General features: G+C 44.1%; 1 protein-coding gene across 2 annotated transcripts; it reads right to left on the bottom strand.

Annotated features, from left to right (window-relative positions):
* Nucleotides 1-11,294: 11,294 nt before the first annotated feature.
* LOC121273635 (gastrula zinc finger protein XlCGF7.1-like) lies at nucleotides 11,295-15,487 on the bottom strand. 2 transcript variants are annotated; one of them, XM_041180782.1, is made up of 2 exons: nucleotides 15,202-15,487; nucleotides 11,295-14,923 (listed from the first exon to the last, which is right to left on the bottom strand). In XM_041180782.1, the coding sequence occupies exon 2, from the start codon at nucleotides 14,552-14,554 to the stop codon at nucleotides 13,637-13,639; it is 918 nt and encodes a 305-aa protein (XP_041036716.1). In that variant the 5' UTR covers nucleotides 14,555-14,923; nucleotides 15,202-15,487; the 3' UTR covers nucleotides 11,295-13,636. The 2 variants fall into 2 exon arrangements, with proteins under 2 accessions (XP_041036716.1, XP_041036715.1); XM_041180781.1 differs by having other exon boundaries at nucleotides 15,302-15,487.
* Nucleotides 15,488-19,946: the final 4,459 nt, after the last annotated feature.

Below are 19,946 nucleotides of genomic sequence, written 5' to 3'. Positions count from 1 at the left end.
GATTCACTCACTCATCCCACCTGGTTGCACACCAGCGAGTTCACAGTGGGGAGCAGCCATTCACCTGCTCCGTATGTGGCAAGGGATTCACTCAGTCATCCCAGTTCATTGCACACCAGCAAGTTCACACTGGGGAGAGGCCATTCACCTGCTCTGTGTGTGGGAAGGGATTCAGTAGATCATCCACCCTGCAGAACCACTGCGTAGTTCACACCGGGAAGAGGCCATTCACCTGCTCCGTGTGTGGGAAGTATTTCATTTATTCGTCCAATCTGCTGACACACTAACGCATTCACACTGAAGAGTGGCCGTTCTCCTGTTCGGAGTGTGAGAAGCGATTCCCTAATTCAACCAACCTGTGGAAGCACTGGAGAGTTCACAGTGGGGAGAGGCTGTTCACCTGCTCCGTGTGTGGAAAAGGATTCATTCAATCCTCCAACCAGACATCAGCAAGTTCACACTGGGGAGAAACCTTTCAGTTGTTCTGAGTGTGAGAAGGAATTCGCTGATACATCCAGCCTGCAGAAGCATCACCGAGTTCACACAGAGGAGAGAGGCTATTCAACTGCTCCTTGTTCATCCGAGTTGCTGAGACACCATGGCAGTCACACCGATTAGAGACCTTTTAGATGCTCTGATGCTGGGTGTTAATTGTTTCAATTGAGGTTAGGTGTATAAAGGTGGAGGGCATTGATTGGATGGCTATGTAAGCGCCTATAAAGAGTCACTTACTGAATAAATAAATACCAAGTGAAGATTGACTCCAGTTTCTTCATTCACACTAAGGCTGTCAGGATTATTACATGGTAACAGAGAATGCTTGGCTAATGGTGTAGGATTGAAACTCACTGGCATTGTCAATTCCTAACAAAAATAAAATCAGAAGCAAAGTATTTAGTGAGCTAAAAACAAAAAACTGCGGATGCTGGAAATCCAAAACAAAAACAGAATTACCTGGAAAAATTCAGCAGGTCTGGCAGCATTGGTGGAGAAGAAAAGAGTTGACGTTTCGAGTCCTCATGACCCTTCAACAGAACTGGGTGAATCCAAGGAGAGGTGTGAAATATAAGCCGGTTTATGGTGTGGGGTGGGGGTGGCGGGGGGGTGGGGGGGGGGGGGGGGGGGGGTGGAGTTGGGGGGGCGGTATGGAGAGAAGTGGCGGGGGGTGGAGCTGGATGCCCGTCAGTTGGATACTGATGAAGGTTTGGATCTTCCTCCTCTTGGTTCATTGATGAGATTTACGAGAAAGATGATTGACTCCTGTCCCAGGCACTCTTTGCCAATGTGATTTCCCCAATCCACATGTACATTAAAGTCATCCATCACTATTGCTGTCCCTTTCTTACATGCCACGTTTATTTCTTCCTGTACACCCTGTCCTACCATGTGACTACTGCTAGGAGGCCTAAAACTACTCCTACAAGAGACCCATTACCTTTACTATTTATTATCATTACCCAAACTGATTCGACATCTTGCTGTGTCAAGCCAAGGCCATCTCTCACGACTGTACTAATGTCATCCTTAATTAACAGAGCTACCCCACCACCTTTTCCTAGGTTCCTATCTTTTTAAAATATCAAATACCCTTCAATATGTAGGTCCCACCCTTGGTCACCCTGCAACCATGTATTGTAATGGCTATCAAGTCATAGATATTCAATTCTATCTGTGCTAACAATTCATCAATTTTGTTAGGAACTCTACACACATTCAGATACAGAGATTTTAACTCTGCCTTTTTACCATTTTTGCACTCTCTGGTCCTACCTGCTGGTGCACTCTAAAGTTTGTACTCTCTGTCCTTTCCTGCCACACTCTGGTTATCATTATCCAAATCACTACTTTGCTCTGTTACCTCATTATTTCCCTTTGATTTGCCACATCTCCTCTTGCATGACCTTGCCCCCACTATTTAGTTTAAAGCGCTCTCTACCACCCTCGTTATAAGACTCCCCAGAACACTGGTCCCAGCATGATTCAGGTGAAGACCGTCCCAAAGGTACAGGTCCCAATTTCCCCAGTACTGGTGTCAGTGCCCCATGAATGGAAATCCATTTCTCCCACACCGGTCTTTGAGCCACGCATTGTTATGGCGCAGCTGATGGTAAATGCTGAGCTGCCCAAATCCCAATGGGAAACTTGAAACAGCTGCCAAAATGGTTTTTACAATATGGATATTATGAGGAGAGGTTCTGAAATCAGGAAATAATGGACCTGACTATTTGTGACGATTTTATTGTAAAGTAAGCATTTATTAAAAGAATAAAAAGAGTACAATTACACTTAAACACAAGAAGAGCTTCACACAGTAAACTGTACTTTAAAACAGTTCCATAAATCTTGACTTAATTACCCTCAGAGCTAACCTTCCCCTTTTCTGTTCAGCAACTATCTTTATAGGTTCTAAAATCTGTAGGGTTCCAGTAATTTTTACCACACAGTGCTTTTTCCTTGGAGTGTCCTCTCAGGCTGGCAGCAACTAGATCTTCCATTCTGGCCTTGTTCACATTGTTTTCTAGGAGATCTGACCAGCTATCCTGCTGTCTTCTGGGAGATCTGACCAGCTATCCTGCTGTCTTCTGGGAAATCTCGGCAGCTACCCCCTCACATAAGCTTCAGTATTTCCACAAATGTTTTCCTTCCCTTTGATCTCTCTATTGTCTCAACCAGTCTCTTCAGAGATGCTTTCTTCCCAGAACTGATTACACTCGTTCTTTACTTTAGTTCTTAGACTAGTAAAAACACACTTACCTTCCTCAGAGGGCTGTTTCCCACACTCAGAGCAGGGGAATGGCCTCTCACCGGAGTGAAATCGCTGGTGTCTCATCATGTTGGAATTCTCTTCCGCAGGGGCCAGAGGAGGCTGGCTCATTGAATATATTCAAGGACGAGTTAGAAAGATTTTTGATTTACAAGGGGGCTGAGGTTATGTGAGTCAGGCAGGAAAATGGAGCAAAAGTGAAGATGATGAGGAATTTCTTCACTCAGAGGGTGGTGAAGCTTTGGAATTTTCAACCCCAGAGGACTGTGGAGGCTCAGTCATTAAATATATTCAAGACAGACATTGATAGGTTTTAGACGGTGAAGATATTGAGGGATATTGGGAATTGTGTGGGAAACTGGTGCTGAGGTAGATCAGCCACTATCTCATTGAAGGTCCAAGCAGGCTCAATGGGCCAAATGGCCTCATACTGCTCCCATTTCTTACGATCTCTGTGTCCTGACAGGAAGTGGTAAGAGTGGGTCTGTCGATCAACATGAACCTTCAGGAGAATTGGGAGGGTGTATGTTAGGTACAGCAGAGTGAGAATGCAGAGAGAGACTGTGATGGAGTTTTACAGCTTTTGGGGAATGAGACAGTAAAGAATGTCCCATAGAAACTAGAATTGCCTGTTCTGAATTTCTATCCTGTACTGATCGTGATGACGGTTGTGAATTCTTTTTACAGGATATCAGCAGGGGAGGATTTACAGACAGAAATCTGAAATCAAAGGTTAGATTCTCACAGAGTCACTGGACTCATTGGGACCTGAATATCATCAGCTTTTGAATCTAGAAGGAGAAATGTTTCTCTGTTCTGTCAGCCTTAAAGTATTTTAACACCAGTGTGACTAGAATAGGACCGACACACACACCTGAGTGAGAGTGTTCCAGTGCACTGACTGTGGAAAGAGCTTTAATCAGTTACACAGACTGAAAAAACATTGCACCATTCACAGCAGGGAGTTCGTACACAAGTTGTGAGTGTGGATGAGGCTTCAACTGATCGTCAAAGCTGGAGAGACACAAGGGCATGTGCACCATGGAGAAACCATGGAAATGTGGGGACTGTGGGAAGGGATTCAAAACCCCGTCTGAGCTGGAAACTCATTGGCGCAGTCACACCGGGGAGAGGCCGTTCACCTGCCCTGAGTGTGGGAAGGAATTCGATCAGTTATTTAGACTGCAGTCCCACCAGCGAGTTCACACCGGGGAGAAGCTGTACAGCTGCTCTGAATGTGGGAAGGGATTCACTCGGTCATCCAACCTGCTGAGACACCAGCGATTTCACATTGGGGAGAGGCCATTCACCTGCTTTGCATGTGCGAAGGGATTCACTCAGTTATCTCACCTGCAGAGACACCAGCAGGTTCACACTAGGGAGAGGCTGTTCACATGCTCTGCATGTGTGAAGGGATTCACTCAGTTATCCCATCTGCGGATACACCAGCGGGTTCACACTAGGGAGAGGCTGTTCAACTGCTCTAAATGTGGGAAGGGCTTCACTCAGTTATCCCATCTTCAGACACACCAGTGACTTCACACTGGGGAGAGGCCATTCACCTGCTCTCAGTGTGGGAAGGGATTTATTCAGTCATCCCACCTGCTGAAACATCAGCAAGTTCACATCAGGAGGAGGCTGTTCATCTGCTCTCAGTGTGGGAAGGGTTTCACTCAGTCATCCCATCTTCTGAGACACCAGCGAGTTCACAAGTGATTCCAGGGGTTGGATTCTGCTGTTATTGTTGCTGTTAATCACATTCAGGGCTGAACCATGTTCATTCTGACAGTTGATGAATTGGGAGGGTCAGAGGGTTTCTTTCTGCTGGACTGGGCAGTCTCATGACTTTGCCCCAGTGGCTGATGCTCTTTGAGACTTGTTCCGAATATCCAGCTTCACATTTCACAGGGATCACAGAATGAAAGGGTGTTTGGAATGTAAAAGATATTTAGGTTGCAATCCTGTTTGGAACCCCCCAAATCATGCCAGGTTGCCTGGAAATGGGCTGTGGTGGTTAGATGGTTCTTCTATATAATTTATCTGGCTGTTTCTCATAGAAGAAAACTGACAGTTTGAGGGTTAAGTTGACTATGGTAGATTGAGAAACTACATGAAAATTTATGATAGTAGACAGGCAATAGGAATTGAAGGAATTATTATATCTTTACAACAAATATAGATTCCTTTAAAGAATAAAAATCCAACAGGACAAGTGATGCAACCATGGATAACAGAAAAGATAAAGATTGCAATAGATCAAAGGAAGAGGCTCATAAAGTGGCCAAAAAAATAACAAGCCTGAGGTTTGGAGCATTTTTAGAATTCAGGAAATGAGGACCAAGAAACTGATAAAGAGAAAATCAAACATGAGAGCATACTGGCAAGAAACATAAAAAGCAACTGTAAAAGCTTCTATAGGTATGTGAAAAGGAAAAGATTAGCAAAGAGAAATGTGGGTCCATTCCAGGCAGAGACAGGAGAATTTATAAAGGGGAATAAGGAATTTGCAGAGAAACTAAACAATGTGTGTCTGTTCTTATAGAGGAAGATACAGAAATCGTCCCCAAAATGCTAGAGAACCAAAGGACTCGTGAGCATGAGGAACTGATAGAGATTAGTGTTGGTAAAAAAGTAGTGCTGGAGAAATGAATGGGGTTGAAAGTTGTTAAGTTCCCTGGACCTGATGATCTACATCCCAGAGTGTTGAAGGAGGTGGCTGTAGAGATAGTGGATGCATTGGTGATCATCCACCAAAATTCTATCGATTCTGGAATGGTTCCTGCAGATTGGAAGGTGGCAAATGTCCCCCACTATTTAAGGAGGGAGAGAGAAAACAGGGGACTACAGACTTGTTAGCCTGACATCAGTAGAAAGGAAAATGCTTGAATCCATTATAAAGGATGTGATAACATAGAAACATATGAATTAGGAGCAGGAGTAGGCCATTTGGCCCCTTGGGCCTGCACCACCATTCAATAAGTTCATGGATAATCTGATTGTAACCTCAGATCCACATTCCCACCAACCCCCTGATAACCTTCTACTTCTTGCTTATCAAGAATCTATCTCGCTCTCCCTTAAAAATATTCAAAGCTCTGCTTCCCCCGCCCTTTGAGGAAGAGAAATCCAAAGACTCTCTACCTTCTGAGAGAGAAAAGTTCTCCTCTGTCTTAAAGGGGCAACCCATTACTTTTAAACCATGACCCCAACTTCCAGATTCTCCGACAAGAGGAAATATCCTCTCCACATCCACCCTGTCGTGGCCCCTCAGGATCTTATATGTTTCAATCAAGCCACCTCTCACTCTTCTAAATTCCAGCGGATACAAGCCCAGCCTGTCCAACCTTTCTTCATAAGACAACCCACCCATTCCAGGTATTAGTCCAGTAAACCTTTTCTGAACTGCTTCCAATACATTTACATCCTTACTTAAATAAGGAGACCAATACTCCAGATGTGGTCTCAGCAATGCCCTGTATAACTGAAGCATAACCTCCTTACTTCTAACAATAACATTCTTTTAGCTTTCCTAATGACTTACTGTACCTACATCATAAACTTTTGCGATGCATGCGCAAGAACACCCAGATCCCTCTGCATCTCAGAGCTCTGCAATTTCTCTCTCTATGTATAATATGCTTATTTTTTATTCTTCCTGCCAAAGTGGATATACTCAATTTGCCTGATCTTTCCCCACTCACTTACCCCACTCGCTTTACCTGTCAATATCCAATTGTCCTCTTCACAACTTAATTTACTACTTATTTTAGTGTCATCTGCAAATTTAGCAACCATACCTTCGGTCCCTTCGTCCAAGTCATTTCTATAAATAGTAAAAAGTTGAAGCCCCAGAACTGATCCCTGTGGCACACCACTTGTCACATTTTGCCAATCAGAAAATAGCCCATTTATGCCTACCATGTTTCCTGTTAGCTGACCAATCTTCTATCCATGCCAATATCTTACCCCCTACAGCATAAGCTCTAATTTCCTGCAATAACCTTTGTGGCACCTTATCAAATACTTTCTGGAAATCTAAGAATAGTATTCCACTGGTTCCCCTTTATCCACAGCAGATGTTACTTCTTCAAAGATCTCCAATCAATTGGTTAAACATGATTTCCCTCTCACAACGCCATGTTGACTTTCCCTATGACAGATGTTAAGCTAACTGGCCTGTTGTTTCCAGTTTCCTCTCTGCCTGCCTTTTTGAATGAAGGAGTTACATTCACCGTTTTCCAATCTAATCTTCCCTAAACCTAGGAAATTTTGGAAAATTAAAACCAACACATCAACTATCTCACTAGCCACTTCTTTTAAGACTCGAGGATGAAGTCCATCAAGACCTGGGTTCTTGTCAGCCTGCAGCTCCAACTATTTGCTCAATACTACTTTTGTGGCAATTGTAATTTTCTTGAATTCCTCCCTCCTTTCCATTTCCTGATTTACAGCTATTTCTGGGTTGTTAATTGTATCTCCTATAGGGACGACCAATGCAAAATACCTGTTCAATTCATCTGCCATCTCCTTATTTTCCATTATTAATTCTCCAGACTCACTTTCTATAAGACCAATATTCACTTTGTTAACTCTTCTTTTTTAAACATCTATAGAAACTCTTCCTATCTGTTTTTCTATTCCAGCTAGCTTTCTCTCATACTCTAATTTTTCCCTTCTTATCAATCTTATGGTTAGTCTTTGCTGTTTTTATATTCTGTCCAGTCTTCTTACCTGCCAGCTCTTTTTGCTTTAAGTTTGATGCTATCTTTAACTTTTATAGTTAACCACAGATGGTGCGTCCTCCCCTTGGAATTTTTCTTTCTTGTTGGAATGTATCTATTCTGTATGTCTTGAAATATCCCCTTAAATGTCTGCCACTGCATCTTTATTGATGCATCCCGTAACCTAATTTGTCAGTTCACTTTAGTTAGCTCTGCTTTCATGCCCGCATGACTGCCCTTCTTTAAGTTTAAAATACTAGTCTTGGACCCACTCTTCTCTCCCTTAAATTGAAAATAACATTTAATCATATTGTGATTGCTGTTACCTAGAGGCGCCTTCACTATGTCATCATTAATTAATCTTATCTCATTGCACAATATCAGGTCTAATATAGCCTGCTGTCTGGCTCAAGAACGTGCTGTTCTAAGAAACTATGCTGAAAATGTTCTTTGAACTCCCCATCTAGGCTACCTTGGCCTATCTGATTTTTCCAGTGTATACATAGATTAAAATCCCCCATATTTATCACTGTAATGTCTGACAAGCTCCCATTATTTCTTCCTTTATACTCCATCTTACCATGTGGTTACTGCTAGGGGGCCTGTACATTACTCCCACAAGTGACTTCCTGCCTTTATCATTTCTGATCTCTACCCAAACTGCTTCTACATCCTGGTTTCCTGAACTTAGGTCATCCCTCTCTATTGCGGTAATGCCATCATTAATTAACAGTGCCATCCCTTTATCTTTTCCTAGCTTCCTGTCCCTACTCAGTGTCATGCATCCTTCAATAATATCAGTTAGTCTGTTAGTCTCCAAAGCCCAGGGAAGTATTTAAATGTCAGATTTTGTAAACGGCTATACTTTAATTGTCTATTTAATTTCCAGATAGAATGATGTTGGGAGTCTGAAAGATAACTAATTAGCATCTCTACCTGGCTACAAGGCTCATGTGATTCACATTGCCATGGTGATGGGCTTTGATTGGAGAAGGATGCATAGGAAGCCATTGTAGGATCAGGTTGTAAAGTTTTTCTAAAAGGCTTCTCTGAATTTCACAGACAGATAAGTCTGCCAGGATCCAAGAGAGAGAGAGAGAGCTGATGGAGGTGGCAAGTCTCTGTTTCAATACACGCGAATGTGGATGGGACCTTGTGCTCAGATTGAAAAGACCAAATTCACAAGGATTTAAAATGAGACTGGAAGATTCGCATTGCTTGAGTTAAAGGGAGAACCCAGGAGAACCTTCGCTGTGAAAGACAGTTCTGGGGTTTAAGGTTGCCAGACTGGGAAAGGAAAAGAATGGAAGTAAACCCTCAGGAGCAAAGAATCACTCTGGACAAGTTCCATGATAATTGAGTGTCTACTTCAGGAACAAAGTAAAGTATAAGCATGGAGTGGGATTTTTGATTATGTTAAAAGTAAAAAGAGCAAAATTCTCTTTGATAGTTTAAGGTATACCTTGCCTACAAAAATGGTGTTTAGCTAATGTTGCTTCTAGTTTGTTTGTTGCAGTAAAAGTCATAAAACTTAATATCATGTTTTGTGATCCTTTAATTTGTTCACTGACAATTTGAATTTCTTTTTACAATTTACCGGTCTTTACAGAGATCCTAATATTTGGTTTAGAGCCACAAGTTTCAACTTCCCATTTGAGCCTCTGGCACCTTTCTGTTACTCTATTTCTCATGCCAATTACAACCAGGCAACGGAGCTGAGGGCTGAATTTAGGTGAGAATAATGGGGCCTGCAACCCAGTTGGTAAACTGCTCCAAAAAATTTGCTCAGGTGGCACTTTTGTGGTGATTGTAATTTTCTTGAATTCCATTTCCTGACTTACAGCTATTTCTGGGTTGTTAATTGTATTCCCTATAGTGAAGACCAATGCAAAGTAACTGTTCAATTCATCTGCCATCTCCTTACTTTCCATTATTAATTCTCCAGACTCACTCTCTATAAGACCAACACTCACTTTGTTAACTCCTTTCTTTTTTAAACATCTATAGAAACTCTTACTATCTGTTTTACTATTTCCAGCTAGCTTTCTCTCATGGGCGTTGCACTAATAGAGAGACAGGAAGGTGCTGGAGGACTGATTGGGAAATGGGCCTCCAACCAATCGGGGCGCAGAAGGGGGCAACTGGGGCAGATGGTGACGACTCCTGGGGTTCAGTGCCCCTGTGTCCAAAGCAGGGAGTCATGGGAACAGGGTACAGAGGAGCCAAAGAGAAACCATTTGGGTCCAGAACATTGTGCACATCCTTTTACTCTGGTTGTCTCTGGTCCTCATGTAATTTTGTGTGTTTTAACCATGTTGTGTTTCATTAATAAACTTTTATCAGTAAGAATATTTTATTTCCTGATAAAATTTATTCACTTTAGGGAAAGTGGGTGAGAGGGGTTGACAGGCTCTTTAACAGAAAGTGAGTCCCTCTAAGGTCATTGGCAAAAGAGATAGAGGGAGAGATGAGATTTTATTTTTCTGTTGACACACAATCTTAGAAAATGGGGTTCAGGGAGCCCATCGTGATTTACTAATTTATCGAAGTTCTTTGAAGAAGTAACAAGAAATGTGCATAAAAGGGAACCTGTAGATGTGGTTAACTTAGATTTCCAGAAGGCACTTCACAAGATGTCACAGCAAAGGTTACTCCACAAAGTAAGAGCTCGTAGTGGAGGCGGTAACATATTAGCATGGGTAGAGGGTTGGTTAGCTAACAGGAAACAGAGAGAAATGGGTCAGTTTCGGGTTGGTAAGATGTGACAAGTAGAATGCCACAGGAGATCAATGCTGGGCCCTCAACCATTTACAATTTGCTGATGACGCGGAGATTGATAGGAAAGTAATTTGTGAAGCAGAAACAGGGAGTCCGCAAAGGGATATGGAAGGTTCAGTGAGGGGGCAAAAATTTGGCAGATGCAATATTATGGGGGAAAATGTGAACTTGTCCACTTTGGCATAAGCAATAAAAAAAAAACAGCAAATTAAAGTGCAATGAGATTGCAGAACTCTGAGGTACAGAGGGACCTGGGTGTCGTGGTACATGAATCACAAAGTTAGTATTCAGGGACAGCAAGTGATTGGGAAGGCAAATAGCATGTTGGTGTTTATTGTGAGGGGAATGAAATATAAAAGTAGGGATGTTTTCCTGCAGTTGTACAGGGCCTTGGTGAGACCACATTTCGAGCTTTGTGCACGATTTTGGTCTCCTTATGTAAGAAATGACATAATTGCATTCGAAGCAGTTCAGAGAAGGTTCACTCGCCTGATTCCTGGAATGAGGGGGTTATCCTCTGAGGAAAGGTTGGACAGGTTAGGCCTGTATCCTTTGGAATTCAGAAGAATGAGAGATGATCTTATTGCAACTTTTAAGATCCTGAGAGGGCTTGACAGGGTGGATGCTGAAAGGATGTTTCCCCTTATGGGAGAGACTAGAATTGGGGACACGGTTTAAACATAAGGCGGTCTCCCATTTAAGACAGAGATTAGGAGAATTTTTTTCTCTGAGGGTTGCCAGACTATGGAACTATCTTCCCCAGGGAGCGATGGTGGCAGGGTCATTGATTATTTTTAAGGCTCAGTTTTGATTGACAGATCCTTGATTGACAAGGGAATGAAAGGGTATGAGGTGTAGGAAGGAAAGTGGAGTTGAGACCAGACCAGCCATAAACTTATTGAATGGTGGAGGGGCCGATTTTTTTTTCTGAAAAGTATACTTTATTCATAAAGTACCTGAAAGAACACTACAAAACATTTCTAAATCGCCATCACAAAAAGTGCAATCAGATTCAACTTTTACACATGGATCACGAGGTGCTTCAACACAATCAATGAATATTACAATCGTTTCAATATGGTCATTACAGACAGAGTGTAATGGTATTGGAGTTATCAACATACATCACGTTGCACTCTAAGGTGCTTCAATCCGTTTATAATACAATTAGTATTCACTACATACATTCATTGTGAGCTGTACAGCCCAATGGGTCAATACCTTTCCCAGCACCTCAGTGCACTATGCCAGAAAGGTCTTGGACAGCGACCTTTCCCCATTGGGCCTTTGCGGCGGCTGCCCCAAGCTTTAGCGCATCCCTCAGCACGTAGTCCTGGACCTTGGAATGTGCCAGTCTGCAACACTCAGTCAGGGACAACTCTTTGCACCAGAAGACCAACAATTTACGGGCAGACCAAAGAGGGTCTTTCACCGAGTTGATCCTCCAGCTGCAGTTGATGTTTGTCTCGCTGTGTGTCCCTGGGAAGAGCCCGTAGAACACAGTCCTGTGTCATAGAACTGCTCGGGATGTACCTCAACAAAAACCACTGCATCTCTCTCCAGACCTTCTTTGCAAAGATACATTCCACAAGGAGGTGAACAATGGTCTCTCCCCCACCACAGCTGCCTTGAGGGCAACGTGATCAGCTTATTCATTTCACCTACAATTTCCTGACTTTCACTGGAATGTAGGTGGACATCAGGTTAATATATTCCACTGAACTACACCCAAGATGAGTTATTCCAATTGCTTTACTGTCCAGTACAATATTTAGCTAATATTGGTAAAACAGAAATCAAACATTCCCATTTGATTTCAGGCATTAACATATTCTGTTTGCTCTTTATTATAGACGTCAGGCTGGGATTGTTCTCCTTGGAGTACAGGAGGGTGAGGGGAGATTTGGTGGAGGTGTACAAGTTTATGACAAGTTTAGATAAGGTGGATAAAGAAAAGCTGTTCCTATTCGCTGATGATGCGCGGATGAGGGGGAAAGTTATCGGCAGGAATTGCAGGAGGGATGGGAGGAAGAAGTATTTTTATACAGTGACTGGTGATGACTTGGAACTCGCTGCCTGAGAGGCGGGGGTGGGGGAAGCAGAGACGATGAGCGATTTCAAAATGAAATTGTTGGGGCAATTGTGGAAAATAAATTTGCAGAGCTACAGAGGTAGAACGGAGCAATAGAACTGACTGGTTTGCTCCACAGAGTCGGCTTTGACTCGATGGGCTGAATGGCCTACTTCTCTGTCCGAGTAACTCTGTGATCTAGAGAACAATTTCAGCTGCTCCAGTCTCTCCAACTAACTGAAGTCCCTTATCCCTGGTGCCAGACTCATCAATCTCCTCTGCACCCTCTCTAAGAATTTCACATCTTTCCTAAAGTGTGGGGCCCAGGTATAGGGTTCCATTCTTGAGGGATAGAATTGAAAAACAGAGAGGTTATGTTCAACTTGTTTCAAACAATGGTTAGACTACACTGAGAGTACTGTCAACATTTGTGATTTCCATTTAGAAAAACGAGATAGAGGCACTGGAGAAGTGGCAACAAACATTCACAAGAACTGAGAGCATTTAACCTTCATAAAAAGTTAAACAACCTGGGCACTTTTCTCCAGAAAAGACAAGACTGAAGGGTGACCCAGTGGAAGCCTTTAAGATTATGAACCAGTTCCATTCCCACTTGCTTTCAGCCATTTCTCACAAAAGCAACTCAGATTGTAAGTTTCTGTCTGAAATTTTATTTTCCTCTTGTTACCAATCTCCACCATTAGACAAGCATTCTCTGTTACCATGTTATAATCCTGACAGCCTGATGGTGAAGGAGGAAACTGGAGCCAATCTTTACTTGGTGTACATTTATTCACGGAGTGAAACATTACAGGTATATACCTCCTGACTCCACTCCACTCTGTGTCAGTAAGTGTCTCTTCATACTCTTTTGAATATGAAATTAACAATTAAAGGGGACAAATTAACAAAAGATCAATTGAAAAAATTAAAGGGGAAATGCAATGAAAGACAAAACCACAAAGGAAAATTATGTAGGTTAAACCAAAATGTGATTGTGGTAGGCAGTGATGTGCCCCAGACCCTGCAGTGCCCACCGGTCACGGAATGCCTCCAGCGGCCAGCGGACACCGCGTGCTCCCTCTGCAGGGATACCCGGCCATGAATGTAGCCATAAAAATTGGGCAGTCGGGCCCGACGACCCCCTCGCCACCTGCTGCCTGGACCTGTTGATGGCCAATTTGGCCAGTACGTGTCTCTTTATATGTGCTCAAGTAACCATTCAGTCAATTCCCTCCAATTGTATATACTTAACTTCAACTGATGCAGCTAACACCCACAGTCAGAGCATCTAAAAGGTCTCTAATCGGTGTGACTGCCATGGTGTCTAAGCAGCTCGGATGAACAAGTGCATCTCTTTCCATGTGCGGAGCAGTTGACCGGTCTCTCCCTTGTGTGAATGTGTTGATGTCTCAGCAGGCTGGATAACTGAGTGAAAGCCTTCGTACATTCAGAGCAGGTGAATGGCCTCTCCCCGGTGTGAACTGCCTTATGTCTCAGCAGGCTGGATAACTGAGTGAATCGCTTCCCACAGTTGGAGCAAGTGAATGGCCTCTCTCCGGTGTGAACTCGCTGGTGTTTAAGCAGGCTGGATAACTGACTGAATCCCTTTCCACACATGGAGCAAGTGAATGGCCTATCTCCAGTGTGAACACACTGGTGTGTCAGCAGGCTAGATAACTGAGTGAATCCCTTTCCACATTCAGAGCAAATGAACGGTTTCTCCCTGGTGTGAACTTGCCGATGTCTCAGGAGATCGTACGACGTTCTAAAGCTCTTTGCGCAGTGAGAGCAGCTGAATGGCCTCTCCCCAGTGTGAAATCGCTGGTGTCTCTGCAGGGTGGAGGAATTTCTGAATACCTTCCCACACTCAGAACAGGTGAATGGTCTCTTCTTGGTGTGAACTCGCTGGTGTCTCTGTAAGGTGGACGAATTTCTGAATCCCTTCCCACACTCAGAGCAGGTGAATGGCCTCTCCCCGGTGTGAACTTGCTGGCGTGTCAGCAGGGCGGAGGAATCTCTGAATGCCTTCCTACACATGGAGCAGGTGAACGGCCTGTCCCCGGTGTGAATCTGCTGGTGCCTCTGCAGCGTAGATGAATCAATGAATCCCTTCCCACACATGGAGCAGATGAATGGTCTCTCTCCACTGTGACTGCGCCGATGAATTTCCAGCTCACAGGGACACGGAATCCTTTCCCACAATCCCCACACTTCCATGATTTCTCCATGGTGCGGGTATCCTTGTGTCAGTCAAGGTTCTTTGATCAGTTGGAGCCTTGTCCACACACAGAACACATGCATGATCTCTCTGCACTTTGAATCATGCAATGTTTTTTCAGGCTGTGCAACTTATTAAAGCCCTTTTCACAGACAATGCACTGGAACACTCTCACTCGGGTGTGTCTGTCTCAATTTTTTTCAAGTTACACTGCTGTTAAAAATCTTTTGAAGCAGACAGGACAAACACTTCTCATTCTACATTCAAAGGCCAATGTCAATCACGTCCTGATGAATACTTGAATTGTCAGATTGTGGCGTGATGTTTCCTTTGAGATTTCTGTCTGTAAATCCTCCTCGTCTAATATTCTGTAAAAGTAGTTTACAAAATTCATCAATGTCAGTACAGAATAGAAATTCAGAAGACAATTCTATGGAACTACTGTCCTTCCCCAAAAACTGTAAATCTTCATCCCACACACCCTTCCTCCATTCTCACTCTGCTGCACCTAATCTACACCCTCACAATTCTCCTCCAGCTGCTCATTCATGTTCATCAACAGATGCAGCCTCACAGTCTGCTCGCCATATATATTATATATGACATATATATCTATGTGACTGGACTAAATATGTTTACAACTTACAGTAATGGATTCACTTTCTTTCCCTTCATTTCCTGCAAGTTAATATTTTGCCCCCAGAATGAGAAAAGAAATGGAAAGGGGGAAACATTGATTTCCTCACAGATATTGTCCAGAGGAGGAAGTTTCAGTCTGAAGCTCGTTGTCCGACTTCCACATTGTGACGTCCACAATGGAACCCTGTCTGAATCAGCCAATAGGAATCACTCTGCTCCGCGGTGACGTCCTCTGGTTCCAGTCTGCAGGCCAGGCGCGCGGACACGGGAGGCCGCCACCACCCATTATTCTCCCTCCCCCACCCCCTCCTCCTCCTCGTGCCAAAGTTTCCAGGCAACGGCTGACGGCTCCGGCCAGAGCGAGAAGCTGCTCGAAGAACTCGGAAGAGGAGAAGCTGCGCATGTGCAAGCCCGCCCCTTCCCATCATGCTGAGGAATTGACCAATGGGAAGAGTGGGAGGACCGGAAGGACTCTGGTCCTCCAGTCGATCAGAACGCGGGCTTTGTGTGAATGAAGATTGTGCTTCATACAGACTAAAACTTCCTTCTGTGTCCAAAGTCTGTAAGTAAAACACTTTCTTTGTGTTGAAAATAAAGAGAAGAGAAACAGACAGGGTTTGTGAGGTTGAGGTTTTCAGGAGAAAAGGGAAAAGTTCAGTAACTGAACAGTGAAGCTGTGAGTGGGAGATGGAGAGGAAGGAAGTCTGAAACAAAAACAGAATTACCTGGAAAAACTCAGCAGGTCTGGCAGCATCGGCGGAGAAGAAAAGAGTTGACGTTTCGAGTCCTCATGACCCTTCAACAGAACTGGAAGTCTGAGCAGCTGGGAAAAGAGATCAAAAAGGCTGAATGGGGGAATCCAGCAGTGAGAGATCCAGAGGCTGTGACTCTTGGGGCTGCCTGTGGAAATGGGCTGTGGGAAGACAGCTCATCGAAAAGCAGAATCCTGCGGATGCTGGAAATATGAAATCAAAACAGAAAATGCTGGAATTAAAAACTCAGCAGGTCTGGCAGCATCTGTGTGTAGAGAGAGAGAGAAACAGAGTGAACGTTCCCGGTGTGTGACCTTTCATCTGAACTGGGAAAAATTAGAGATGTCCTAGGTTTTGAGCGAGGGGTGGATGGAACAAGGACAAAAGGATAGGGTGGAAGACAGGAGAGGTTGAATGACAGAAAAGTTATTCCTCCAGGGCCAAAGGGAATGGAGATGGGACTAGAAAAGAAACAATACGTGTGCCTGGAGCGGATGTGCTACGAACTAAAAAAAGTCAGAAACAAGCAGAGGAAAGGGATTAAAATGCCCCACTGTTTAATTTCATCCTTCTACTCATTCGACACTTTAAAAAAAAAATTTTCTCGTTCTTTCAGGTGTTGAGGATTGCTAGTTCCAATATCCGCTGGGTACCAATCGTCCTTCAGATCTCTCTTCCCTTCACTTCCCTCTGATCCCTTCTCTTCTTGTAATCTCACCCCTGGCCTGGAATTCACAATACCCTCTGACCTTCTCCCTGTCTGACGCTGAATGATCCATCCTTAGCAAAGGACTCGGCTTTATCCCCTCACACCCTCAACTTAATGAATTTCGAGCTCGCCGTGACTTTGAACTGTTGCTCCTTTGCCTAAGTGCTCCCTTCTTTGACCTGGAGTCCTCCCCCTCACCCCCCTGAACAAACCCTCTCACTCGTCTCCAATAAGCTCCCTCCACCTGGACCCTCCCTCTGCCCTCTCACACGCTCTTCACCTGCTGAGATTTTTCCAGCATTTTATATTTTTATTTTCTATTTCTATTGAAAATGCGTGGTTCGATAATAAAGTTCATTTGTGATTATTTTTAATCTCATAATATAGTACCGTAGCTACATTATATATTTCCAGTCAGAGTCATAATAGTAGAGAAAGATTGTATTCAGCAACTTGAGTCCATGCTGACTCTCTTAGAGCAATCCAGTCAGTCCTAGTCCCCCTGTTTATCCCTGTTCCCCTGTAAGTTTACTTCCTTCAAGTACTCACTCAATTTCATTTTGAAATCATTGATCATCTCTGCTCGCATCTCCCTTGTAGGCAGCGAGTCCCAGTGCCTGACCACTCACTGTCTAATTGAAATTCCTCCCACTATCTTTAATGCAGTAATACCGTACTGTACGTTAGACAGATTTATTTGGGCCAGCAGCCTGCAGGAAGATTTTCAGGTCCTGCTGGACAGGAAGCAGTGAGCATGGAACTGTCGATCGGCAGGAATCGGTCCTTCAGGAGAACTGGGAGGGTGTGTATCAGGTACAGCAGACTGAGAATGTGGGATGGAGAGCATGTGGGATGGAGATTTACAGGTTTTGGGGAACGAGAGAGGAAAGAATGTTCCATAGAAACTAGAATTGTCTGTCCTGAATTTCTATCCTGTACTAACAGTGATGACTTTTGAAAACTACTTTTACAGGATGTCTGATGCAGAGGATTTACAGATGGATACCAAACAATGTGACAGAGTCACGCGATTCAGTGGGACCTGAACATCAGCAAACTTTGAATCTAGGAGAAATTTTTACCAGTTTTGTTTGCTTTAGAAGATTTTAAACATCCTTGTGATAGAAATAACATCAAGAAACGTAGCCTTGAGTGAGAGTGTTCTAGTGCACTGACCGTGGAAAGAACTTTAACCAGTCACACAGACTGAAAATACATCATACTAGTCATAGTGGGCAGAGACTGAACACATGTTCTGTGTGAAGACAAGGCTTCAACTGATCGTCAAACCTGGAGAGCCACAAAGACACCTGCACCATGGAGAAACCATGGAAATGTCGGGACTGTAGGAAGGGATTCCCTTCCCCGTCTGCACTGGAAACTCATCGAAGTATTCACACCGGGGGCCATTCCCTTGCTCCATGTGTGGGAAGGGATGCAGTGCTTTATCTAACCTGCTGACACACTAGCGAGTACACACTGGGGAGAGGCCGTTCGCCTGTTTGGAGTGTGGGAAAGGATTCACTCAGTCATCCAGCCTGCTGACACACCAGCGAGAGGCCATTCACCTGCTCGGAGTGTGGGAAGGGATTCACTCAGTTATCTAGCCTGTTGACACACCAGCGAGTTCACATTGGGGAGAAGCTGTTCATCTGCTCTGAATGTGGTAACGGATTCACTCAGTTCTCTAGCCTGCTGACACGCCAGCGAGTTCACACCGAGGAAAAGCCATTCGCCTGCTCTGAGTGTGGGAAGGGATTCAGTGATTCATCCACCCTGCGGGGACACCGGCGAGTTCACACCGGGGAGAGGCCGTTCACCTGCACTGAGTGTGGGAAGGGATTTAGTCAGTTGTCCAACCTGTTGAGACACCATGTCACTCATGCCAATGAGGGACCTTTTCACTGTTCTGACTGTGGGGGTGGCTTCAAAGCCTTTGGGAACTGAGGGACCACCAGCGCATTCACACTGAGGAGAGACCATTCAGCTGTTCTCACTGCACAAAGAGGTTTAGATCATCATCCCAACTGCTGAAACACCAGCAGTTTCACACTGGGGAGAGGCCATTCACCTGCTCCGTGTGTGGGAAGGAATTCAGTGATCCATTCAACTTGCAGAAGCACCAGTGAGGTCACACTGGGGAGAGGCCATTCACCTGCTCTGAGTGTTGACAGGGATTCAGTGATACATCCCACCTGCTGAGACACCAGTGAGTTCACAAGTGATTCCAGGGGTTGGATTCTGCTGTTACTAATGCTGATAATCACATCCAGGACCGTACCATGTTCATTATGACAGCTGGTGAAGTGGGAGGGTCAGAGGGTTTGAATTTCCTTGAATTACAATTGAACCCCTTCATAGTCTTAAAGACTCCATCAGGTCACCCTTCAGTCTTCTCTTTTCTAGAGAAAAGTAGCCCCAGCCTTTCCTGAGGGTTAAATGCTCTCAGTTCTGTATTATTCTTGTGAATCTTTGTTGCCCCTTCTCCAGTGTCTCTCTTTCCTTTTTCTAAATGGAGATCACAAATGTTGACAGTACTCCCAGTGTAGTCTAACCATGGTTCGAAACAAGTTGAATAGAACCTCCCTGCTTTTCAATTCTATCCCTCTAGAATGGAACCCTATATCTGGGCCCCACACTTTAGGAAAGATGTGATGTTCTTCGAGAGGGAGCAGAGATTGATGATAATGGCCCCAGGGATGAGGGACTTCAGTCAGTTGGAAAGACTCTCTCTTTAGATCAGTGAGTCTTTACTGTAGTGAACGTGGTGATTCAGCCCATTACATCCATGCAGGCTCTCTGCAGAGCAAAGCACTCAGTCCCATTGCCCCGTATTCCTGCAGGTTTATTTCCCTCAAGAGCCCATTCAACTTCCTTTTGAAAACATTCCATCATCTCAGCTTCAACCACCCTTATATGAAGTGGGTTCCAGGTGATTATCACTCGCTTTAACTGCACCCGAGGCTCATAGAGCACAGAAGGAGGCTACTCAGCCCATCATGCCTATGCTGGCTCGCTGAAAGATCTGTCCAATTAATCCCATCGCCCTGCAATTTTCTTTTCCTTCCCAGAATCTGTCCAGTTCCCTTTTGACCAATAGATTCAAATCTGTTCCTCACACCTTTTTCAGACAGCGAATTCCAAATCAGAACAACTCACTGTGGTTAAAACAAATCATTCAGGGTATCATGTGTTTGGATTTTCACAGAGTATTTGAAATGGTGCCCAAGACATGGTTATTCCACAAAATTAAGACTCATTCGTTATTAATGATGTTGATGTGGGGACCGA

The sequence above is a fragment of the Carcharodon carcharias genome (assembly GCF_017639515.1).
Source record: "Carcharodon carcharias isolate sCarCar2 chromosome 27 unlocalized genomic scaffold, sCarCar2.pri SUPER_27_unloc_1, whole genome shotgun sequence".
NCBI lineage: Eukaryota > Metazoa > Chordata > Chondrichthyes > Lamniformes > Lamnidae > Carcharodon > Carcharodon carcharias.
The sequence above is the reverse complement of the archived record's forward strand: the minus strand, read 5'-3'. Positions and strand labels throughout refer to the sequence as shown.